Source organism: Pteropus medius, unplaced genomic scaffold, assembly GCF_902729225.1.
Source record: "Pteropus medius unplaced genomic scaffold, Ma_sr-lr_union100, whole genome shotgun sequence".
Classification (NCBI taxonomy): domain Eukaryota; kingdom Metazoa; phylum Chordata; class Mammalia; order Chiroptera; family Pteropodidae; genus Pteropus; species Pteropus medius.
In genome coordinates, this window is record NW_024349800.1 from 57,926,394 (window position 1) to 57,952,291 (window position 25,898).

Sequence of the window (25,898 nt, forward strand, 5' to 3'; positions counted from 1 at the left end):
CTTTAAGGAACATTTTCTTTTGTTTTCCGACGTAGGAGTTTAGTTTGATAAGCACATCCTATCTTGACAAAAATGCAAAAAGCCAGGAGCTTAGGAGATAAGCATAGAAGAGCAAATCTAAAAAGGAATCGCTTCCCCCTAATGACTGTCCGAGGCGCAGAATGAATGGGAACAGACGGACTACGTGAAGGATAAAGAATGCAGTTTTGAAACTTGATATAACATAACATGATTTACTTATAAATAAATCAAATATAGATAGTCCTGAGGAAAATGACCTTATAAGACTCTAGAGAAAGGAAAGGCTCCCCCGTCGAAAGTTTTACATGGTATTTAGACTTACAGAGTTGATTATTTCTCCTACTTGTCCTCCTTCCATTTATTAGAAGTAAAAAATCTGTGAGTTCCTAGAGAAGTCAATCTGATTTTGCCATTTGGCTTACAGTCTTTTTTTCAAGTATGCATCATTGGTAAATTTGTTCTTTCACTGCACAGATATTGAGTGCTGGGGAAGACAGCTTCTAAAATGACCCTTAATGATCGCCACCTTCCCGTATTCAATCCCTTGTGTAGTCCACTCACCTAGAGTGTAGGCTGGGTGTATTGATTTACCTCTGTGGAATAGAATGCCGCAAAAATGATGGGAAGCCACTTACAGAATTAGGTTCCAAAAGACTGTGGCTTCCTTCTTGGGCACGCTCTCTTACTCTTGGCTCACTCATCCTTGGGGGATTTAGGGAGTGTTGTGAAGAGCCCTACATGGCAAGAGACCAAGGCTGTCAATAAATATGTGAGGAAACATGGAAGTGGATCCCCTCCTGATCCAAGTCATCACATGGAACCACAGTCCTGGCCGGTGGTTTGATCATAACCTCATGAGTGACCTTGATCCAGAGACACCTGCCTAAGCCATGATTCATAAAAACTATGAGATAATAAATGGTGTAAGCTTCTACATTTGGGTAGTTTGTTAGACAACAGTGGGAAATCACCATCACTGCCTACTATGTGTCAAGAACAGTTCTTAGTGCTGGGTGTACAGTACTATACAGAATAGACACAACCGTCTCTACCCTTAGAGACCATACACTACGGAGAGGTGGAAACTGGACAGTAAACAAAGATGACTAAGTTTAGACACGTGAAATGGTAATAAATTCAAGTGAAAAATAAAACTGGGAAGGACTCGGGAGTGCAGGACAGCAGGACTGCTGCAATTTAAAACGAGATGGTCGAAGAAGACCGCACCGAGAAAGTAACATTGAGCAAAGACCTTAAAGAAGTAAGGCAGCGACAAGTTATTTGGTTATCGAAGATGGGATGGCCTAGAGAGAGAAAATCCTGGTACGGACCATCTTGCCTTTACTAAGTTGGAGAGCTTGTGTGGTTCAGATGGGCCACGCATTCTGAAGAATCCCCAAGAGACAATGGAGTTCGAATGTGACGTGGAGAGGAAGCAAGAAGCCAGTGAGTACTTGTGAATGGAGGCGTGATTGGAGAAGGGTGACCGGAGGGGGAGGAGCCGTTGCATTTGAGAGATGTTGCATTTGAGAGCCTAGCATATGCCAGGTGCTGTGCATGCATTCTCTCATAAACTCTTCACGGCGGCCTTGCAGCGTGGATGATGCCACCCCTGTTTTATGGGTCATAAAACAGGCTTAAAGAAGTTAAGGGACTTTCTCCAGACTGCGAGCATATAAATGACAGGACCAATATTTGAAACGAAGTCTGTCGTATTCTGAAACCTTGTTATAAAAATGCTGGTTATACAAAAACTGTAGCTTTATTTTACAAAACCATTTTCATTTATTTGCTCTAGGTAATCTGATTTACCACTAATAACATGACGTCTGTGGAGGCCAGTCGAGTAGCTAGGGGGCAGTCACTAGAAATCTAAAACTGAGGTGGCTCTGGGGAGGACAGCAACCTGGAAATGGCTCCATGTGTAAAGTGTTTGAATGTGTATGTCGGCTTGATTGGGGATCATCCTCAGCTTCCCTATTACCCCATAGATCTTATTTCTAAATGTACGCATGGCTCAGAATGAAACTGCATTGTGCGTGGGGTTAGCAGTGAATGTAGACTCAGACTGAAGGTCATTCACATGTCCGTCTTTCCTAAGGCACATTGGTTCTTTCAGGCTGTATGGAGCCCCCACGCTCTGCTACTTCAGTTACTGGGGATTTATACTAAGAATAACCAAGTGCCGACACCGAGGGTATGAGGAAAGGAAGCCATCTCAGTGAGCAAGGCTTCCAAACAACTGACAGGTCACGGCATGAGTGGGAGCCTGCTCACTGTGGCTCCCCCCACCTCTCACACTCACACACACGCTCACAGTAAAATTTCCCTAAAGAGGAACCTTTTTGGTTGCATTTCACTATCAACATAGAGCAGCCTTGGAGGACAGAGCTGGACAGATCATTGTCCAGCCTTTACATGGCTGCCTTTGGCTACATGACTAGTCCCTGATCCCATCAGTTATGCTCAGATTATAAAGAGGTTTGTTGACAAACAGATAATTTATTTTAATGGGCCCCTTCTGGCTGCTTCCTCAAAGGAGGCTTGTGGATATAGCGTTCACTGAATATCGTGACCTGTAGAAGTCTAAGAACTGACCCTTAAATGTCTGTCAGTGTCTCTCTGTACAAATAAGGGAGGCTAATGTTTCCTTCCAAAGTCTGTCATCAGGCGTCCTGGCGACACTGGTACAGTTTAACCAATTTCCTCCACTTATCTCTTCAAACCCAGCCTTGCAAACAGATGCTTTAAGAGAAAGAAGAGGATATTTATTGTAATGTTACCCTGTGAATGTCCTCCCAGCCCTGTGAAGTAATGCTTCTATCACCATTTTAACAGAAAAGAAAATTAAGGCTCAAGGAAGTTAAACAACTGCTCCAGTGTCTCATGAGAAAGAAGTGACAAAGTCGGGATTCACATAGAGGTCTGCTCCCCAAATCTCGCTTTTCACTCTCTCCATTGCCTGAAAAATTTGGCTGCAAAAGCCCATCTGGGATGATGGTGATTATTAGCCCGACTGGCAAGCTGAAAACTCATTCTCTGTTTGTGCTTAGAAAATTATTTCAAATTGTCTAAGGCAGTAATTTAGTAAGAGATTGAAAGTTGGCCGAAAGATCACATAGGCAGTCCATCAATGATGACGCCTCTGCTCCCGGGGAGGCGTCTGGCGGGCGTGTGTGCAGCCCTCGCGGGCCTCTCCGTTAGTGTGAGGAGTGCACTCTCCTTCCTGTGAAGTGGGTGGGCTCCAGACGCACAGGGGAGTAAAGAAACAATCCCAGGATAGTGTGCAGCACACACCGAAGCATATTTTAACATGAAAAGGGCAGTGGGAAAACTGAAAATAGCCTCCGTGCTGACGCCCTCTCCCGCGCACCCCCGGCAGACTTCTCGGCGCCGAGTTGTTTGTTGTTCAGCTGTTAAGTCTCCAGCGATGTGGCCTCCCTTTACTCCTCCGTTCTTTGTTCACCTTCCAAGCTCCCTCCTCTCACTTAAATACCTTTTAAACCTATAACCAGCTTTATGTCCTAATTGCTACATTATAAATACTTTCTCTAGCTGTGAAGCAAAGGAATCGATAATAAAAAGCCACGGCTTCTTCTCTCAGCTAGTGCCTACTGCTTTTTCAAGCACTGGTACCCACCAGAAGAGTCCTGTTTAATGGGGGCCATGTCAGGATGCCCGTCGATCGCCAAGGGGAACTCTTCATAGATGAAGATGGCCAACAAATACATTAACGGAAGATTCATAATTGATAGGCTAGATGACTCACGATGTGGAAGAAGGAAGGTAGATATGGTTAATAGTTGAGTCGATGGTACCAGGCACATGGCCTGGAACGGCTCCATAGTAGAAGAGGTATTTGAGCTCCGTCTTAATAAAACGAGGATATTTGTCATGGGCACCACAAAGGAAAGATTCCAGGGCAGGAACAGTCCAGTCAGATTTAGCAGTCTTAATGAAGGCATGAAATAACCTCAGTCCCTTCATTTAACTACAAGTGATGTGGTGTAAACCGAAGTGTAGGCATGAGGCTAGAGAGATCAGGATGGGCCTGGTGATGAAAACTCAGATCCCGGGCTAAGGCGTTCAGACTTTGTCCTGGGCCTGGGTCAACTAGACATACATTTAAGCGAGGTAGTGACTTTGGCAGATCTTCACTTTAGGAAGATCACTTTGGTGGTGATTGGAGAAAGGGACAGAGGGCACTGGCCTGGAGACGGGGACACTGCAGTGTGGGGGCCACTGCAGTGTCTCCCAGGAGGTGATGATGGGCCCAGCTAAGGCAGCACACCCAGCTCTTGATTCGTGGTGATCACTGCAGTGCAGGTGTGTGTGCTCTATGTGTTTGTTTCCGTAATGCATTTTTATAAATATCCTTTGAGGAAATTCCATACACCATTTTACCTGTATTTCACTAAATCAATTGACAGAGTTCCTTAATTATAGTATAACCAGTTTTCTGTCCAGGGCATTTGGTCTGATGAAGCATTTTTCATGCCCCTCGCGTGTGAGAAGGACAGAGATTAATGCCACCGAATTCTCATGAGGACAGAGCAAAACCATTTAAATCAGCGCAGGCCCAGGAAAATCTGGGAAGCTCCGTACATGAATACTGCTACCTCTCAACACGTAGAATATGAATTGAATTGAATCTTGATAGATCTTAGGCACACCATTCAGTTCTTTTACTGGCAGCCTGATGGTGGAGAAAGACGCAGGTCTGTAGCCAGAACTTCCGAGTTCCCACTCAGCTTGACCATGGGAAAATACTCTATCAGGTTTCTCTTCTGTATAATGGGGTACAGTAATCACTACTATACAAATATAGATTAATTTAAAACAGTTTTAGACACAAGTAAATATCTAATTAATTATATTTCTTAACTGACAGAAAAATCCACTGGCTCCTGTAGCTCAGGGCCCAGAGGTCGGGCAAACCTAAGGGTTGGCTGATTCAGCAGTGGGCGGTTATCAAGGGGCCGGTCACTTTCCATCTCTTTTCTCGGCTGTCTCAGGTGTTCGCTTCATCATAAGGTTTTTTTTTTTTTTGCTTCAGTGTGATGACAGGCAGTAGTCAGGGATGTGTCGCTTCCCAGTTCACATCCAGCCAGATAGAGGGAGAGCTCCCCGCAGGCACCAAACAAATTCCAAGCCTTAAGCTGATCAGGTCAGCCCTGAACCAATTCCTGTGGCCCTGGTCTGCCAGGTACTGATTAGCTTTGGCTTGGGTTACCCGAGCTAATCACGGTGCTGAGAGGGGCGAGGTCAGCTTGAATGGTCTAGCTCTATCAGGACTAAATTCTGGAGCAGCACTGTGCACACTGCATGGTCGGCTCCTGGTAGACGTGGTGTCGAGAGCGTGTAAGGACGATGCCCGCAATACCTGGGACATGCACCATGAATAACAGTTGTGAGGATTAAATAAAATTGCAGATATAAAGATTTTGGTGCAAGTAGGTACTCAGTATTGGTTGGTTCCCCTTCTACTTCTTTTTACCCTTCTTCCTGTTTTATTATTACCTTTAAGGTCAAATGATGGTATTTGCATTCTTTTCTGCTCAATTTCAAAGAATCTAGCCACAGTTTGATTTGGTTTTTAATGATCCTAAGTAGTTTTAAGTGTTGGGATAAGATCTGGATTTTTATATTTGCACTGACTGGTTTTGATATAAATTCAGTGGATCTGCCTAAAATGATCTAAATAATAATTTGTGTTGTACAGCATGTGCATGCGTATAGTAGGAAGTTTTTTAAGTGAAAAAATGGGCATGGATGCTTTCAGATTTTGTTCAAACCTGTGCGTGCACAATGAGACTGATTGCAGAGACATTCCGTCTCATTTCTGACATTCTTCATGTTCTCTCTGTTAAGGTAAAGGTGACTTTCAAGCTATTGGAAAATTTAGGAAGGTATTAGGTTATGTCGCTGCTGAAAGTGAATAGTAAAAAAGATAGGGCCATTTATACTTTGCTGAAGAATAATAATATTTCCCTGGTTACATTACAAGGCAAAAGGCAAAGATAAAGTAGCCTCTGTGTTCTACATCATTCATTTAAATTGTATTAGCAATTGATAGTTAAAGCAAAAGAGCAAAATTATAATGGTGATTTTTTTTGTTATGTATATAATTGAACATGTCAAAAGTTGCATTTTTGTGTTTAATAACTAATTTTTTAAAAACCTCAATTTTCATTTTCAGTCATATAATATTTAAGATACTCATAATATTCTATATTTACAATTTTAAAACAGTGCTTAAAATGCGGTACTAAACACTAAGAATAAAAAATGAATAAGACATGAGTCTGCTGTGGGGGACTTGACAATATAGTAGGGAAAGTAGACATGGAAATAAAGCACATATGAAACATCCCGTGGCAACACAGAAGGGATTAACTGTTATGGTATTGATAAAACAAAGTGATTTCTTTTTTAATGCAGTCAATTAAATCCAGCTTAGATAATTTGCTATTTTGTTTGTAGCCCCGATGTTTATTAGTCCCTGAGAGTAATGTTGTCATCACTGGAGCAGATTTTCAGGTGTTTTACAAACTCTGAGTTATAACCCACTAGTGGATCCTGCAATTAAAATGCTGTGATTGGCACTAGAAACAAAAAAAGAACACTAGACTGCAAATTAAAATAGACACTATCAGAATGTATCTCAACTCAGTAAGGGTTGCATTGTTTCATGAAACCTTTGCTTTTAATATCTGCACATATGTGTATATACATATATCGTAATGCTATTGAGTTTTGATATACAATCTGCTTATTTTATTTTTATTATTTTTTTTAGGCGAGGCAAACCGTTGGTTGACCTCACAGATTGCAAGGACCTTGTCAGTTTACAATCCATTATTTTTTTAAATTTTTTATATTTTACGCCTACAGCACCTAGTCTTCCTAGGTGGTCTCCCATCCAAGTCCTAACCAGGCCCGACCCTGCTTAGCTTCCGAGATCAGACAGGATCGGGCTTGTTCAGGGTGGCATGGCCACAGACTTCCAATTTATTTCTTACTATGGGTCTTGGACTGAAAAGTTTGGAAGCTGCTGGGTCAACTGACAGGCACCTGGCTGCATGCCTCGAGAGTGGTACGTACTCCAGCAGCTAGCACGAAACAGCATATTGGTGTCTTTACATATATTATTTAAATCCTAAATCGCTTTCTTTCAGCCCCACCTACCCACCTCTCTAAACTCTTGTAGTGACTTCCTGACTGTCCCTCAGCCCCAGGAGCCACCGCCAGCCATATCCCACCTTCACCACCAGCCAATTGGTTGGGTCACTTGGAAGAGTCCCCAGAGCTTGAGTAATGTGTCACACACTTCCATTTCCATTAGAATTAACCAAGAGAAGCTTGTGCAAAATATAGATTTCTTCCCTCTAATGCCATTGCCTCCCCCAGTCCCACAGATCGAGTCGGTAAATCTAACAAGGGCTCAGGAATTTGCGTTTTTGAAATGCGCTCTGTTGATTTCAATATCAGTGACCCAAAATCACACCTCAGGGAAACAGTGCTCCAAAGCAGTGGCCTTGAGACTTTTTTACTCATGTGCCTAAGAAAGAGAATTTATCCTCTCACGCACTTGACACCTTAGTCTGTCCGGGCAGCTATGACAAAGCGCCACAGACTGAGTAGCTTATAAACAACAGGCGTTTATAAATGACAGGAATTCATTGCTCACAGTTCTGGAAGCTGAAAGTCTGAGATACAGGTGCCGGCATGGCCGAGTTCTGGTGAGAGCCCTTTCACGGGCTCATCCTTTGCTGCCTTTTTGTTCTGTCCTCACAGGAGAAAGCGAGAGGGAGCTGGATGGAGCCTCTTTTATAAGGGCACTAATCTCACTAACGAGCGCTCCATCCTCATGGCTTAAGCACCTCCCAAAGGCCCCGCCTACCGATGCTATCCCCTTCGGGGGTTGGGATTTTAACACAAACATTCAGACCACAGCACTTGTTATCTAACATCTGTCATAATTTTAAATGGTTACAAAGGATGATGTCATTGCCAATATTTTAAATATTGACATTTAAATTAAAAACTGTTACATAGCTCTGTTTTTATTCTGGGAAATCTGCATTGACATGACGATTCAATACCCACCTCTGTCCCTTCAGAACAAGCATGCCTTTAGCAGTGAGAAAGCTTATATCTTTTCCTCAATCTATTTCTACCTTGTTTCTTCTGGCAAAGAGAAATAAAGCCAGACTCCAGTTAAAGGGGGTAAAGACATATTTGTTTTACTGTTAACTACTGCAGCAGGCAAGCGAGGCCATGTAAACTGAGTCGCTGAAACAAAAAACTGGGGACTTTAGTTCCTGGGGTGTGGTAAAGGAAAGGCCCTGAAGGGCATTATTAAAGGGGTGTGGGGGGGATGCTGGTCCCTGTGACGGGGCTGTCTGGGTTTGCCTGCTGACACCTGCCTGGGAGACAGACTTCTCATATCTTTGTGATTGAGATGTGCAAGTTAGAGCAAGGCACTTAGCATTTCAAAGAGATGGCTTTCAGGTCCTCGAGGTGACAGTTCTGGGTGGCAGAAGATTTCCATCTCAAAGGGACAGAGAAAGGATTTATAACTGCAAGCTTTCTAAAGTGATTGCTCTCAGAGAGGACTCCGGGCCTATCGACCTATCACCAGGTTTTGGCTGGAACAAACAGTAAATTCTGCCGGCAGCTTTGAGCTTTCTCGGGCATTTTAAAAGGGACTGTGGTCATCCTACAGGCATGATCTTTGGCTGCCAGAAGTCACCCTAGAATTTGATCAAGTCTCTTAGTGAAGAAGTTTGGACAGAGTTGTTTTGTACGTTGTGCGGTGTATTTTCGTGTAATTTTATCATACTGCCATGTTTTTATGCTTTAAAACTTTGTTTCTCTGCATCAAAAATAATTATATAAATAGAAAGTAACATTTAAAGTTTTCCTTATGACCATCGAGCTCTAAGATTTTTTTAAAAAATTACTCTTTTGAGTTACTGTTTCAATTATTGCAGTATACATTAGATCAGAACAACATAGATGCATTAAAAGTTTTGATAAATAATCATTTATTATAATAATAAAATCGTATTTAGAATGTACATCTTAATGAGGTGGGTAGGGCTTTAAACATTGTTTTTAATTAGTTTATGTGCCCTTGGATGACTGTTACTTATTGCTAGAATGAGATTGCACTCAACATCAATTCTTTCCATTTTACATTTTTATAGATATGAATATTTAAAGGCCTCATTTCCATTAGTGGATGGGGAAGGAGTTTGTCCTAGTAGTGCCACTCAATTCTTTCGATGCCCTCCAAGTTATCAGCCCGAAATCACATAGTGATCTATTGTTAAAAATTATTTTTAATGATGTGTCAGCTGATGACTCAATTAGATTTTTCAGAAATTTTGTTAAAATTAAAGAATTGGAAACCTCATGACATGCATCAAGAAATTTGTTATCCAGTCATTGGAATCCTATCACACACCAGTATTTTAAATTGTCCCTTCGTTTGGTATTCTGGAGCTTTTTGGACTCCAGGAAAATGTATCCTGTTTATATTCAGTAAGAATGTGAGGCAGGCCCTTCCCTTGTGGGTGTAGGCAGACCTCTTGCCAAGTGGGAGTTGAAAAAGAGAACAGGTTGGACCCCCTGACCTCCGGCATGTTCTCAAGACAATCAGTTTTAAGAAAGTATTTACAGAAGGTGAAAATTCAGAAACTGATTTTCTTAAAGCTGTATGCACCTGTGTACCCTTTGAAAAGACCGTGTGTGCTGGTGACGTACACACTCCTCTCTGAAGGCCACTGCCCTAAAGGAGGATGTGTAAGTTTTTCAACATGGCACCGTGCTGAGCCAGCCTTCCTTGGCATCTCGTCTCCTGCAGGACAGTCCCTTGTCTGAACACACACAGACCTCCCTTTTACACCACCAATGCTTCTGGGGTAGTGAGGCTGGAGGAGAAGGAGTGGCTAACTTTTCTCGGCAGTGGAATGGAGGAGGAGCTATAGAGATCAAACTCCACGGATATTTTGATCTTTTAAAAACAATTCTTCCTCTTTCCCAAATACACTGTTAGCTGCTGCTCTATACCCACTCCTCCACTCCCCTGAGGCTCCTCGAGGTCATGAGTCACTGTTTTAAGTGGGCGTCTATTACATGCTTGGGTGTTTGAGAGCCTAATGAAAGGCCAGGAGTCACAGCCATAGAACATTCTCTTACAAAAGCCTTCGTTAAAGTCCGCGCGCTGCTCTCTCTGCCCGAAGCCCACCCCACCCACCTCTTCCCAAGTGAATAAATGCCCCTCAAGTCAAGGCGTGGCTCAGGTGTCTCCACCTTTGTTAAGACTTGCTTGCTTTTCTAAGACATTTCTTCTAGGTGCACCCACATACATAATGTATACTTCTGTCACATTTTATGAATAACTTTTTATGTATGACTTTCCCATTAGACTATGTGTTCTTCAGAGATAGAGATTTTATCTTAATTTATGTTCGTATCCCTGTGCCAGGACGAGGCCTGGCATCTGGTAAGGGTTGAAGTATGCTTGAAGGAGGGAAAAATGAAATAAAAGTAAGGTGAGATTTTAAATGGAAACCAAAATGAGTGGATATCTATCTGTCCCTTATTGGTCAACGAATTTTTTTTTTCAATCTCAAATTAACTGGGATGTTAAAAAATATGTGAATAAAATAATTTTGGTCTTGATTTTCTAATTGTTTTATATAGTTACTATTAGCAATGTAAACAGTATGCAAACCCCGATTTCTCCGCCTGACTCTGGGTAGCAACTGTGTTTTCTTAAGTCCTCTGCCATTTCCTAAATATCAGCCTTATCTTCAAAGTCATGCTGTATTCATTATAAAAAGAAAGAAAAAAGAAAAAGTATCTGCTTAGCAAGATTTATCAGCCTCGAAGTCCCTACACATGAGAGTTGTCTTGGTGACTTTCAAATCAGATCATTACGTGAAAATGATAATACTGATTGTGTCACTCTTCTGCTTAAGATCCTCTCTTCCATCCCTCCCCACGCTTGGGAAAGAGCGGGGCCAGCAGCCTGGCCTACCCGCTGGCCCCTCGCGATGTCAGCGCAGCGTAATTCTTCCTCGTCCTCTGACAGGTCTTCACTCTCACTCTGTATTCTAGCCAGGCCATTGGACTCCCAGGTTCCCCACTTGCTCCTTGGACCTCGTGACCTCTCGGAATTCTTCCTCTCCTGTCTTAATGCCTCCTCACTCCTGAAGGCACTTCTTAGAAGTAGCCTCCTTTTAGCAAACCTTGCCCGACTCCCGGCCCCCGCTCCCAGTTGGGGCCGGGCACCTTCCAGGGCCCTCCGCAGCGTCTCCTGTCTACTCCGTTGCAGTTTTACGTCATCCTGCTTCTTTGTACTGCCTTCGATCTCTGTATTTCCAGCCAGACTTTGACACACCCAGTGGCAGGGACCTGATCTAATTGTGTGTGTCACCAGCACCTAGTCTAAGGCAGAGTCTAGCATACACTCAGTGGATGTGTATCAAATGAATAAACCGAAAGTCATCTCTGCTTTAGTGTCCTTGTGCCTCTTCCTGCGTGACTTCTGATTACTGCAGACTGGCACAGTCCTGATGGCATACATCTGGTCCCCATTTGTTTTTGTTTGAAGTCCTGTAAAATGTCCTTTTGCGATTTCAGTCTTAGGGCTCTCTTATAGGTACAGGTCATTGCAGAGTCTTGGTAAATTGGAGCTTTCTGGCACATTCTGGATCATAAGTTTCTAGGGACATGTTGAGAACATGTCACTTCATTGCACTTTAAAAGATTCTTTTTTTCCCCTGTATGTTGATCAGAGTCATTCAGTAATTTAGCAGCTACTTTCTGTTTGTCTCCAGTGGGCTAAACATCATATTAGGGGCTAAGGATACAGAGATGGAAAAGCACAGTGTGGGCCCTGAAGGATCTCAGTGTCGAGGCAGGGGGGTGCACAGGTCACAGGACTGTTTTAACGCAGTGTGGCCTGTTCTTTGTCCGGGGTAGACATCGAGCGCTTTAGGAACGCGTGGGGCCGGTTTATAACCTGGGCAGGAGGTGGTGGCAGGGGCGGCTTCTGATGGCGAGAACTCTGAACTGATTTTGGAAAGACAGGTAGTGGGAGGCTTGAGAAAGGATGACATTTTGTTCTCAGATACCTGTGGTTCCATATTTTTCTTTGGAATAATATTCTCCCATGGTATGTGTGTAAGTGAGAACCAAATGAGACATTTCCGTGTAATTGTCCTCAGTATACAGGTTGCCCTCCGTGGCTTCTGAACCTCTCTAGTTCAGATTCCATGGCTAACTTGGCCCTCAGAACCACTTACAATTTATTCTCAGTTCATCTTTTTAAATATATCCTTTTAATATTATAGATCAGGGAGGGAGGCAGTAAACTGTGGCCTATAGGTCAAATTCAGCCCATTGCCTGTTCTTGTACAGCCCTTAGCTTAGATGGTTTTTACTTCTTTTTAAAGGATTGTAAAAACCAACCAACCAAAACAAACAAACAAACAAAAAAACCATAAAGTAATTCGTGACAGAGACCACATGTATGTGGCCTGCAAAGACTAACGTATTTTCTGTCCGGCCCTTTCCACCCCTGCCGTATCTAAACTGAAGTGCTCACTGGTGGTCATACATTATAGCATGAGCATTTCCCTTTCTGTAACTCTGCTTTTGTTCTGCTGTCTTTTTAAAATATTGTCATTCATCCACTATACATTCAGTAAATTGGGCATTTATTATGTACGGGTCATCATTCTGGGTTCTGGGAATATAACGGTGACAGACAGTGAAGCAGATAGAAACACAGGACGTCAGTTATGAAGGAAAAATAATGCAGGGTCAGGAGAAGGGGACCTGAGCGAAGCACGAGAACAAGCCATGAGGCCTCCTGGGGGGACATTTCAGTCGGGGGCAGCAAGTGGAAAGGCGCCGAGGTGAAGAGCAAGCCCTGTGGGGCCTGTCACGTTTTATCCTCAGCGAACTGGGAAGCCACTAAATAGATTTGAGGAGAGGAGTGATGTGATCAGATTTGTGTTTTTAAAATTTCACTCTGCTACTCGGGAATGCTGGGGTAACCAGTTAACCGCAGGATCACAGTGGTTAACACAATAAAGGTTCACATTCTCTCATGCTCCTGTTCCACTAAGAGATGGCAAAGGGCTCTGTACCACAAAGTCACTTAGGGTCCAGGCCAGTGGATGCTCTACCATTTTGTGTTGGTGCCTTTGGGGATCGGCATCCTCTTCAACTGCCATGGCTGAGAAAGAAGGGAGACCGGAAATGATACGTGTGGCCTTGGCTCAGAAGTAACACACCGCCTCGTTCAGATTTTGTGGGCCGCATTGTGGCTCATCGTAGCTGCAAGGGGGTTGGCGAATGCCGGGGTGTCCACGTAATGCCTGTGTCTAGCGATTGCCACCCTTTCTGCCACTTGGGTGGCCAGTTGGAACCTTTGCAGTACGTGAGAGGTGATGGTGGCTTGGGATTGAGTGGTGTCGGGAAGGGTGGTGGGGATTGGGTGGTGTCGGGATATGTCTTAAAGGTAGACCCAATAAGATTTGCAGATGTCATGGCTGACTCCTTAAATTTCCCCTTCCTGCTATCTTATATTCTGTACTAACTGTGATTTCTTTGAGCCCGATTCATGTTTTTATCTCATTTTTCCATAGGCCCTGGAAAATACATGTTGAATATCTATTTATTGAGTAGTAGAACAATTTATCCACTTGTCTTTATTTTACAAAATTCACATTTTTAAAATAGCAATAGCAAATTGCTGTCAGGGAATAGTTTTAGGAAATCTTTGTTTTTTATAGTAACGATGTGTGTGAACGATGTGTTATTTCTGTGGGCTTCGAAAAAGAAGGTTAAGAATAAAAGTACCTCGCGGCTACTAGGATTGGTGAAGAAAATTGCTATTTTTCACTCTGGTACATTTTGGCAATCTCATTCTCTTTGACTTTTTGTTCATTCCATCATAGAAGAGTTTAGAGAAAATAAGTCTGCTATCAGTGAACTCAGTGTTAAACTTATATGTCATAAACTCACCCTCTAGTCTTTCAGCAACTAACCTTTTTTTTTTTTAAGTAAAGGGGTAAAAAACTTAAATGTCCTGTTAAATAAAATTCCCAGTCAGAAAAAAGGCCTTCTATCTTTTACCATAATATCACTCTGCATCTTAGAGGTCCTGGCTCTCTCAGGAAAATTAAATAAGGGTGACATATGTTTACACTCTACATTCTTAATAAGTGTCAGGCTATTTAGTTATTTCGAAAGATCGTTAAAAATAAGGGGGAAAAAAACTTTTCTGTTGACACCGGTGATGAGGTCAAAACATTTAAACTTTGAAAAAGTTCAGCCACGTCTCGCGTCAACAGCAGGTTCTGTGACAGCACGCGGTGGAGCGCGAGGCCCACGTCCGCAGTGCTGAGCAGGGGCGCGCGTGTCCAGGGGGCTGGGCCATGCGCTCGGACGCGGGCGCGGGGGGCTTGCCCACCGACCGGCTGCGGGGGGCTCTCGGCACTGAGACTCCACGAGGAGCTCGCCTTGCAGCAAAGGGAAGAGCGTTTCATTGAGACAAGATACGTAGTGATGAAAAAGTATCTCTGTTCACTAATACTGCAAATAACTGTTTCTGTTTTCGTCACAGAAGAAAAGCTAGTATAATAAGTCCTGCTCATTGGTTAAAGTTGTAGATATTAAAATTTCACTTTTGTTCTGTCTCACTAATACCTTATTGAATATACCACATGTAATAACGTAGGCTTGTCTCATCGTTCGATACTTTTTTTTTTTCTGTTAAAGCTATCCGTGGAAGAACGTAAAGAGATGACTAGAATGGCTATTAAGACAGTCAAACATTTTATTGAGAAGCCAAAGAAAAGAAATTTGGAAGAAAACATTGAAGAAGCTAATGATTCTAAAATGACCTACATAGATACCTTGAATCATCTGGAGAAATCACTTGCTCACCTGGAAACTCTCAACCATAGCTTCATTGTTTCTCTGAAGAATAGTGAGCAGGTAATGAAATGAACACTCCTTAAGCTCAGTCGCTAGATACTATCAGCACATTCTTTCATTGATCTGTCAAAGCTATGTTAGTCGTTTTGATAGGGTTTCCGATATTCCACATATCCCTGAAAATTGTCCTCAAGCCTTTATCCTTTAACTCCTTCATTAGCGCTTGATTGCCACTTTGGCTTTCACTTTTTAAAAAAGGTTTTGGGGCCACTTCACGCAATTGATAACCTGAGAGGAAGAAGGCGAGGAGGTAGGAAGGGAGGGAGGGCTCGGGCCTGAGCTGAACCCAGTCAGGGTGGGGGCCCGGGTGATGGAGTCACCAAAGCTGAGAAATGGGAAGGACAGTGGTTTGCCAGCTCCACTTCTAGCTGGTTGGTGTCGTTCTCCCTAACTGATAGGATTAATTTTTTCCCCCTAATTTTCAGAAAAAAAAAAAAAATCAGAAATAACCACCCATTTCTGTTTCAGTTATTTATTTTTTTTAATTGCATGTACTCATCCTGTTTTTATGTTGCATGTTTCCAGTATAACTTTATTAGTGGTATGAATTTTTTTGCTAGTAAAACTGCCCATTGTTGGTTTCTAGTTGAGACCCTCGTGCTGCCTCAGAAAGCACCCCCGTGAGGTCAGAAGCCCCTGCCGGTCTGGGGTGTGAGGACCCGTGTGCGGGGCTGGGGGCGAATCCTCTGCGGCCTCTAGAGCTCTCGTTCTGTATTGTCACAAAGAACACAGTCAGGGGATTTTTAGATATCCTTTCTCATAACCGAAAAAGTTGACAACTCAATAAGTAAATGGTTTCATATAGGTGAAAACAACATTTAGATGTATAAATAATATTCCATTTACCTCTTTAATGCTATGGTAAATGAACTTGTGAGTGGCCATTAACCTCATGTTTTATTTTTTCTAGACCTTATTTGTTTATTGAATTGTATTCTTAGCTAGTAAAAAAGTATTCCTCACTAGAAAGATCAGTCAGTGGAGGTGAGTTCAGATGAGGAACCAGCGGAAGACTTCACAATTGTTTGAGACACATAAATATAAACCCCTTGTGGAAAAGAATGGGAAGAATTCAAAAGTCTGTTAGCTGTTGTGTTTTTCAGTGTCTTTTTTAGCCTGACTAATGAATTACATTAAATAATGGCCTGAGCAGTACAGAAGCCTTGGAAGGGAACACGTTGGCTGCACCAATCTTGATTTTATCCTGCCGACACTCACAGTGCTACAATCCATAATTAAAAGAACTAGGGCAAACATCAACTCTTCAAAAAAAAGTGATTTATACTTATGAGCATAAAATTTTTTAAAAAATTTTAAAATTTTTAAAATACTTGTCTTATTTTTTTAATTGTATAGACTGTATTCAAATCCAGAAGATTGTCATTACTCTCCTTGGAACAAGTATTGTCTTTCAGTGACTAGAATGGTGCGTTGGGGCCAAGAAGGTTATTAACAAAAACAGCCGCTTGTTTCAACAAGGCTGTGATTTAAATGGCTGCTTGTGAATTAGCTTTGGGTCGACCATGGAAGGTCCGTGATAGGAAATGCTTCTGGTTCCTACACTGGGCACTATTTGATTTTATGAAGGCACCTTTCACAGCAAATGCTGAAAATAAACTTTCGGTGTCATACATTTGTTCCTTTTAAATTCAGGCCTTGATTTTAACCTCTCTTTATAAACCCAGGGAAAGAACATCTTACAACTCGTTAGGTTAGTGCAGCCTAAATGAAAGGCCTTCATCCTGCGGAGACTCAGCCCCCTCTTGTCTCAGTAAGGGTATTAATAATCGCCTTGCCTGATGAACAGGGCTTTTTCTCTTTTTTAATAGAAAGTTTCACAGTGGGGAGAATAATAAAACAAAATCTCATGTAACCCCCTCCCAGCTTCAACACTTATCAAAATGTGACCAATCTTATTTCACGTGTACCCCTCCCTGCCCTCACCCTGCTCCTGTGGATTATTTTAAAGAAAACCCCCATGGTCTTTTGATTTTACCCATCAATACTAACATATCTATTTCTAAAAGACACGTTTAAACATAACCACTGCAGTGTTATCACGATCAAGAGTAATAGCGATTCTTCAGTGTAATCAGATATCCAATTAATGTTCACACGGCGGTTCTGAAAGACAGAACAGCATGCTCATGTTGCTCGCGAAGCTGCAAAGAACCTGGAAAGTGTTATTGACACGAAGTGGCCATATTTGGTTTGCTGAAAGCAATAGTCGGTGTCCTGTTTCTTAATTTATTTGTTGTCACATTGGTTTTTCCAGATATTATCAAAGAGGCATGGGGGCTGGGGGAATGAGACCTTTAGATTCCTGCTCTGACACCCTCAATGGCCAGCGTGTGACTTTGCTCATGGCGACAGCTTTGGTCTTCAGTTTCCTTTTCGATAAAGTGGAGCTAATTGAAACTCCTTGAGGGATTATTATAAGCATTAAATGAGATAACACACGCACAATGCCTGGGTCTGTGTAGTTGATGTTCAGTAGGTTTTATAACTGTTACGTGGTTGTAGCACAATTATAATAGTAGAGAAACTTGTACTAAATGAGTGTTGCCTTGTGCCTGACATTGTGCTAAAGGACTGACTTTTATGTTATTTCATTTAATGTTCCCAACACCCTCAACTCACAAAACTCTATTATCCTCAACCTCGTTTTACAGATACTGAAATTAAAGATCACAAAGGCTCACTATGAAGTGGTCAAGCGAGACTTGCACTCCAGCCTGGGCGGCCCTGGAGCCCAAGCTCTTAGTAACCATTAGGTTTTCTTCAGTGTGGTTTGTGGTTGTAATAATGTATTTGCTTTAAGAATCTTCTAAATGTTTCACTATGTACATCTAGACACTTAATTTCCATCGAATACCATATTTAGGTGTTGAATACCGTATTTTTTTTTAGGAAATCCTGCAGAAATACAGTAACCTCTATGATCTGTCCCGATCAGAAAGCGGGAAGCTCCATGATCAAGCTGTGGCCATGTGTTTAGATGGCCAGCCTCTAAGAATGATTCAGCAGCTGCTTGAGGTGGCCGTAGGCCCTCTTGACCTCTCGCCCAAGGATGTAGTACAGAGTGCAATAATGAAGATAATTTCTGCATTGAGGTAAGCTATAAAGTGGTCATTGAGGAAACCCTGAAGTGATACTTTGCCAATAATAGTGCTCGTTTCGTGGTTGTTAGGAAGATAAAATACCATCATGCATGTAGAAGCATTTTATGAACTGCGAAGTACTGTGTAAAAGTGAGAGAGAGATTATATATTACTAGATTTTGTAGAGTCTTATGTCTTGAGAATAGAGAACCCCGAAAATGTTCCATTATCAGTATTGTGTAATAGATCAAGAAATTAGCTAACTTCTGGTTAGATACCCCCCATCCCCTCAATTATTCTTGAAATAAGGGAAAGGCCAAAATGGCATGTGAAACAGCTGTCAGTGTCATGTGACCTCAGGGTGGATTTTCAGATCTTGCCTTTTCAAATTTCCCTTCTTTGTAGCAGTGGGAAAATGGTTCCCAGAGGTTCTTTTGAACTACACAAGGCAAGGTCAGTCATATACTGAAGAAGTCAGACAGCTCTTCAGTGTCTTAAGACATTATTTACCTGCAATGAATGGCAAAAACCCACAGTTGAGAAATTCTAACTTTATGTCGATAAACTGATGTCTTTGATAGGAATGTATCCAAGGAGGATTAGAAAAAGAGAAGGTTAAACTAAGAAAACAATTAGGCATCAAGTGCTTTCTGTGAATAATGCAATTAGGCTAAAAGATTTAGTTGTGTTCAATTCATTCTCCTTTCGAGCATTCTTTGTAATTCTGTATTGCTCTTGAAGAACTTTTTGATTAAATGCATGTCAGTTTTCAGCAGCTGAACTGAAATCAAATGAGCCTTTATCAGTTTAATTACCCCAACTTCATATAGCTTTTTACTTAGTGCTCTGAGGTATCTGGTAATTTTATAGAAAGAGGAATAAAATGTAATACTTTTTAGAAATACAAATGCCAAATTAATAAAGCTTTGTTCTATTATTACGTTATGTTTTGATGGCAGTGATGGCGGTGGTTATAAGAACCACTTTCCTCTTTCAAATGATGAAATATACTTGTTTGCCACATTCTGTATCTTTTGATTCAGTTATTTTATTTCTTAAATCAAGGTTTAGATGAAGCTCACAAAAATAAACATTTTGAAACATTAGTGCTTTGATGGATTTAGTTTATTTTCTAAAAATTGCACATTTTCATTAATAATTAAAGTATGATATGTGATCATTTTACCTTTATAAAATTCCAACATAAGTATACTTTTCTCTCCTACCCTGCGCCCAGTTCTACTAAAGATTTGGTTCTGGTCTAATAAATGCTATACTTAATACACAGAAGATATTCAGTAAGTGTGAATTAAACCTTTTAGCAGTGGAAGGAAAGGGATGAGGAGTTCTGTGACTTTTTTTTCAAAAGAAAAGAAATTCTTAGTGACAGTGTCCATAGGAGTTTACCTTTGAGAAAATTCATAAAATTTAGTAGGCATAAAATAACATAGGCATGAAAAAACTGAGCAGCAGTTGATATAAATCATACAACTTAACATAATCAGAACACTCATCTAAAACTTTTCCTTCCTCCGTTTCACTGGAGTCCCAGACGTGCACGTGTGTGTGGTGGGCACAGCAGTACCCGTCGCTGGGCTGCCGGGACCCTAAGTGGCAGAATGTATGTAAAGCGCTCACCAGTGCCTGGTATCTGTTAAGTGCCATGAGAACCTGAGTGTTTTGATAAAAGGTCAAGTGGAGAATTTAGATGATTATTACATATTTACCATTTTAAATGCCTCGTGTATTTAATGATCATTGAATGTTCTTTGAATGACGGCATGCAAGAAGGTTTTGTTGTTCTCTTGATAGGAAAACATGCATATATTAGACCGCGAGCTCCTTAAGGGCAGGAAATGTTTCATTTTCGTATCCACAGCATCTAGTATAGGGCTGGGTACCCTGGCAGACTACACATACCACGGACGGCCATGGGCCGGCAGTGTACTCTGCCAGCATCCAACTGGCGTCACCTGAGTGTGGATGCCAGCCTATGTCTGAGGCTTGAGCGACCTCTTCTCAGTCAGATCTCCTCTCCTTCTCTTCACAGCGGAAGCAGCGCTGGCCTCGGTGGGCCAGGGGACCCGCTCCAGGTCCTGGAAGGTGTTGTTACAGCCGTCCACGCCAGTGTGGACAAGGGGTAAGACTAGAACAAGTGTGTGATGTCATGCCGTAGCTTTCCTCAGAGTCTCGGGATTACCTTTAATATCCATATTTCTGGAGCTTCCAAGACTAAACAACATTTCTAGGTGTTTCCGCACGACTGAAGAGTGTTTTTGCAGATGGAGACACGGTTCCCCAGCCGAATGCTTCCCCCATCAGCCCAGCTCACCGTCTCCTGGGCCTTCTTTGCCATAGAGAGCGAGTGCACTGTCTTCCTACCTCCCCCCTAGGAAGGCGGGGGAGAGAAACTGCTTTGAGCTTCTTAGAGAAGGGGCTCATGACCCCAAGAGGTTAACTGTATTAAGTACGGAAATTTCTAGAATGTATATATTATATATAGATATTTTTAAAGCTTTATATATGTTAGCTCTGTCTTATCTGAGGACTAAGAGTATACAGGCTTCATAAGTCTGGAAAGGTATGTGCCTCTGATGCCATTTTTAGAAAGAATTTTTCATTCAGATGCAATCATACTGATAGGAATAATGGCAACAATGACAAATTAACAGTTAAGTGCTTCCCAGAGTTCGCAGAGCTCTTTCCTGTGTCTGCTATCTGTGTCAGCCCTAAAGTCTAATCTCAATTTTCTTTTTTTAATGGAAAATATGATACAACAATAATGAAGTGTCTGAGAAAACTCCCCATAGTTCCAATCAGTAATATAATGGTATTTGTTTGTATGTTGCTTTCTATGTGGTTATTGTTCGGGGACAGATAGCTTTTTCTATAGTTTTGATCGAAATATATAAATACTTTTATATGTTATTTACTTGCTATTGTGACTTTCCCCCGTCATCTTGATAGATTTCATGATGATTATTTTTGGTGGCTGGATACGGTGCTGCCGTTTTCAGGTGAGGGTAGAAGAGCCTGGAGAGAGAAGTGGGCTTTTCCCAGAGCTGCAGACCTGGGCGTCGGACCAGGGTCCCCCCGTCTCTCCATCACGGTTTCGCACTCATATTTCCAGGCATCGCTTTGTGCCCAAGGTTTGAGCGAAAGAAGACAGGGTAAGCCGTTTCGGTGAATACGGAAGAACACGGCGAGAAGGACTCTGCTACTTACTCTTCCTTTTGCTTTTCACTGTTTCTCTAAACCCCTTTGCTTGTTGGTCTTTAGATAGTTCCATAGCCACACAGTGGCTAATTTAGGCCTTTTATTCTAACGAGAAATTTAGTTATTCTGTACGTTTACCGTGTGCCATGCTCTGTGTTAAGTCACAAGGAGTTGAATGTGGATGAGAAATAACCTCCAACCCCGAGGAGTTCAGAGTCTTGCAGGGGAGACCAGACCGCGTTTAGCCCCTAGATAGCTTCTGCAGTGTGATAAGTGCTGTGCAGAAAGCAAGGTGGAGGGAGTGGTTTATTCTGCCTAGGGAAGTCGGGGCGGAATACACAAGGCGTGACATTGGGTCCGGCCTAGAAATTAGAGTTTGTTAGAAGAAGGAGGCGGATACTGGCACCAGGCTGAGGGAACTGCCTGGGCAACCGCAGATTCAGCAGATAGCGGAACAGGCAGAGATGCTGCATGGGAAGTACTCAGCCACCTTCTAGAGGATACCTCTGGCCGCTGCCATTCTAAGCACAGCTTGTCAGTCAATTCTCAGCTAGCGGCTCCCCAGTGAGCTGCCGACCTGGATCCTGGCCTCACACGATGAAAGGGATCTTAACAGGCCCTGCTTCACGCCCGTCCAGTGGGGTCTCTCAGTCTTGTCCCACTGGGGACATCCCAGAAAGATTATGGGCGCCAGTGTTTTTCTTAGTGAATTTCCAGCCAAATATACAGAAGAATCCAACTTGGTTCTCTCGAATACAGACTAGTGTTTTAAGCTTTGATTTAACAGGAAGGCATCAGGGAATGGACATACAAACAAGATCTTTTCATTCCAGAGACAACAGTAAGAAAGGCTTCTTAACAACAACAACAAAAAACTTCGGAGGAATTTTTTTCTTTTGCTTAAAAAGAGAGAGAGAAGACGACAGACAGAATCCTAATCTTTATTCCTGACAAGTATTCCTTGAATCACAGTTGAACCAGATGCCCTTGTCCTCCTTTCTTTCCCCAGCGGTGTGCCTGGCCGAGGGACTTGGGGATTCAGGCCCTTTTAAACGGACTCCCTCAGGTCACCCGCTGCACGGCCTGACATGACTGCCTGACCTCTAGGAGGCCACTCCAGGCCTGTGTGCCGCTCATCCTCCCTCTTGGTGGCATACACAACAAGCCGCCTTCACTCCCAGCCCTGTAACTTGGACATCCGCTGCCCTCCATGGCTTCTGTTTAGGTAGTAAGTCACCTCTTCATACGCATTGTTAGCCTGGCAGCCCGCAAGCTTGCTCTCTCTTGCTTGCTAGCTCTTTCTCTCTCTCTTCCTCCCTCTCTCCCCTCCCCTCCCTCCTTCCCTCTCTCCCTTCCCCTCCCCTTTCCCTGCCTCGCCTGTAACTGCCATTTTCACCTCCTCTTTTACCTGTGCTAAGTGTAAATCCCATAAAACCACAACACTTTGCCACCAGTGAAGTCTTCAGCCCCCTGTACAGCCTGCCCTGCTTTTCAACTTAACCACATTCTCTCCTCGAGACATCAGGGTTAAGTATTCTAGGGGTTTGAATAAGTGTCAAAAACCTTGGGTGACATCTACAATTAAAGATGAGAGTAAGGTGATTAATTATTCAGAGGCTTACATGTATTAAATTTAATGTGTTTGATTTCTCCCGTTTATGTGTGTCTGGAACATCAAATTTTGAGAATACAATTGTCCCTCGGTATCTACAGGGGACTTCTTCCAGGACCCCCGCAGACACCAAAATCCCCAGTGCGCAAGTCCCTTATAAAAATGGCGTGGTATTTGTGTATAACCCGCATAATTCATCCGTATACTTTAGATTATCTCTAGATTACTTATCATACCTAATACAGTGTGGACGCTACACACATAGTTGTTATACTGTATTGTTTAAGGAATAAGGACAAGGAAACAAGTCTACATGTTCAGCACACACACACACACACACATGTGCACACACACTCACGACCATAGTAGCCTAACTGCTTAATCAGCAACAACATAACATTTTTTTCAAATATTTTTTGATCTGATTGGTGGAATCTGCGGATAAGGAACCCATGGATACAGCAGGCCAACTGTATGTTCTATATTCTAATTTGTGTTAAGAATTAGTTCATTAGTTCACTTAAGAAAAATAAGTATGTTTTAAAATTCAGTAACTAAATGTTTTAAAATAATATATTCATTTAACTTGAAATGAAGAAAATACTAAGGTACATTTCAAAAATAAAAAAACTAATGAACACCCATTAGTCTATGCCGAGGCCTTTGAAAGGGCACTTCAGCAACTCAATTGTCAGAACAACCCTATCCTACAGATATTATTATTATCTCTATCCTCCAGATTAGAAAATGAACCTCAGATGGGTTATGTAACTTTGTCCAGCGTCACCCAGGTAAGGCCGTGCTATGAATTTCTGTCACCATAGCTAGTCTCCTTCTGAGATTACAGAACCCCAAAAATGGACAGTAAGGCGATGCTTCTCAAACTTTAACGTGCATAGGAATCACCTGCAGGTCTTATTAAGATAACAGATTTTACTTGAGTAGGTCTGGGTGGAGCTTGAAATTCTGCATTTCCAACCAGCTCCCAAGTGCTAGCCAGCTGGTCCATGGCCTGACCTTTGAGTAGCAAGGTCTTCAGGCGTTACTTCCCTCAGCTTTCCTGTTTCTTCCATGAGCTTCTATCTGCACTAGCCTTATTTTCTCTTTTACTTCCTGCCTTCACCATACCTTTCAAAAAAAATTTTTCCTAACAGAACATCAGTGATTTTCAAAAGGATGAACAGAATTCAGTCCATTCAAGAAACAGGTCATGAATGAGGAATCCCTCTGTGCACTCTTCAAACAGGACAAAAGATTTCCCTCAAAACTATTGAGAATTTTAGGAATTTTGGTTGTTTATTTAATTGCTACTGTATCACAGTACCAGTGTGTCATCTACTTGAAGCTTTATGTATATTGCTCAGTGTCAGATCATTTAGATTTCATTGAACTCTGTTTGATATGACTTTGGGATTTCACATTATTTGTAAAGCACAGAAAAGCCAAAAAGAAAAAGGAAGTCCACTAGAGCAAATTAAATCCAGTTTCTTCTCACTCTTCCTGCTCTGTGAGGCAGAGTAACTTATCAGAGGTTCTGGAAGCTCCCACGGTGTATGACTGCTACGATCTGTGGTACTGAGCCCTGGTGAAGGCGGTGGCCGCCAACCAGGGTGGTGGGTCCACTCTACCACTGCGACACTGTGGGGGACCCCGGGCTGTGTTTATGAAGCCACAGCTGTCATTTCTGCCTCACTGCAGTGAGAGGTGTCCAGGCTTTCATTGATGCGTGAACCTCCGGGCGATATTCTGGATCAGCATACGTTTGAGTGTGGCCACAAAGTGGTTACTGGTTGTCGTCAAAAGTTAAAATTTGAGATTGGAGTTGTGTGCACACCAAAATTATTACCTTTCTAGAAATTTTTCTTTACTATAACTTGATTATGATAATTATTTGAAAAAAAGTCACACTTTGTATACTACCGAAATGCCATTTCACACATTATGCATTCCTTTATTTGCAGTTCTGTCTTATTCTGTGTCAGTTGCCTTACTTATTTTATGGGAGCTGATAAACACACACCGTTATCCTGGGGAGTATCTGCTCCCTGGCTCCATATGTAGTGGGGGAAGTATGTGTGGTGGGCAGATCGAGTCATTAACTGCAACAAGGGACCTATTATGTCTCTCATTGTCAGCTCACTTACACTGACCTGCTTGCCCTTCCCTCCCTCCCTTGATCTAGTTTAGCATCTTGCAGGTCAGAGTTTGCAAACTCATTTCCTGTGGCAGAGGCCAGGCAGATAATGGCCGTGAACACTGGGGACTGGGCCTAGGGAAGGCAGGAGCCTGGAGGCTGAGGGGAACTCGGGGCTCGCCTTGTCTAAATGAGGCAGCCACCACTGTTTCCTTATCTTCCAGCTTTTAAAGAGGAGATGGAAAATCTTGGTGTGTATTCTTTTTAAATTTTGAAACACTGGCATATACCGTGCAAGCCAACGCAAAAATTCGGCTGCCAGTTTATAACTTCTATATAGAAGATTGGGCAGAGTGACCTTATGTTCCCTTCAGACATTCAAATTCTCTGACTTTTATGCTTATTTACGAGAAATTGCAGAGATCTGTGTTTTTCCTATGTGAACGCGGTCTTTCCTTCCCCCATTCTCAAGAACAATAATTTTAGTTTGTGTAGTGCATTGTGATTTATAAATCGCTTTTCATATTTACTATCTCTTTTAATGTACTTACCACCAACATTTAAGGTTGGGTTTATTTTGCATGTATGTGCCATGCAAAATCTGAAAACTTTTACCAAAGATTTACCTAATTTTATTCTTAAAATCTGTCTTTTTACTTCGATTCAATAATTACCTGTCTGTTTGACGTTTTTCTTCCATACCTTTGTCCTTTTGTAACTATTTTCTCATGCTACGTTACATAACAGAATATCACTGTCTCAAATTAATCATATAATGAGCACATTTTTG

At 42.2% G+C, this 25,898-nt stretch overlaps 1 protein-coding gene and 1 pseudogene across 2 annotated transcripts in view; one reads left to right on the plus strand and one right to left on the minus strand.

The window, feature by feature from the left end:
* Positions 1-25,898, plus strand: part of NBAS (NBAS subunit of NRZ tethering complex) — a 249,354-nt gene that overhangs the window by 183,351 nt on the left and 40,105 nt on the right. For both annotated transcript variants that reach the window (XM_039887818.1, XM_039887819.1), the window contains exons 45-47: positions 14,827-15,045; positions 17,956-18,158; positions 20,197-20,286. In XM_039887818.1, coding sequence (XP_039743752.1) covers positions 14,827-15,045; positions 17,956-18,158; positions 20,197-20,286 — 512 coding nt within the window. The remainder of the gene's footprint in view (positions 1-14,826; positions 15,046-17,955; positions 18,159-20,196; positions 20,287-25,898) is intronic.
* On the minus strand, positions 6,907-7,025 carry LOC120622332 (uncharacterized; annotated as a pseudogene).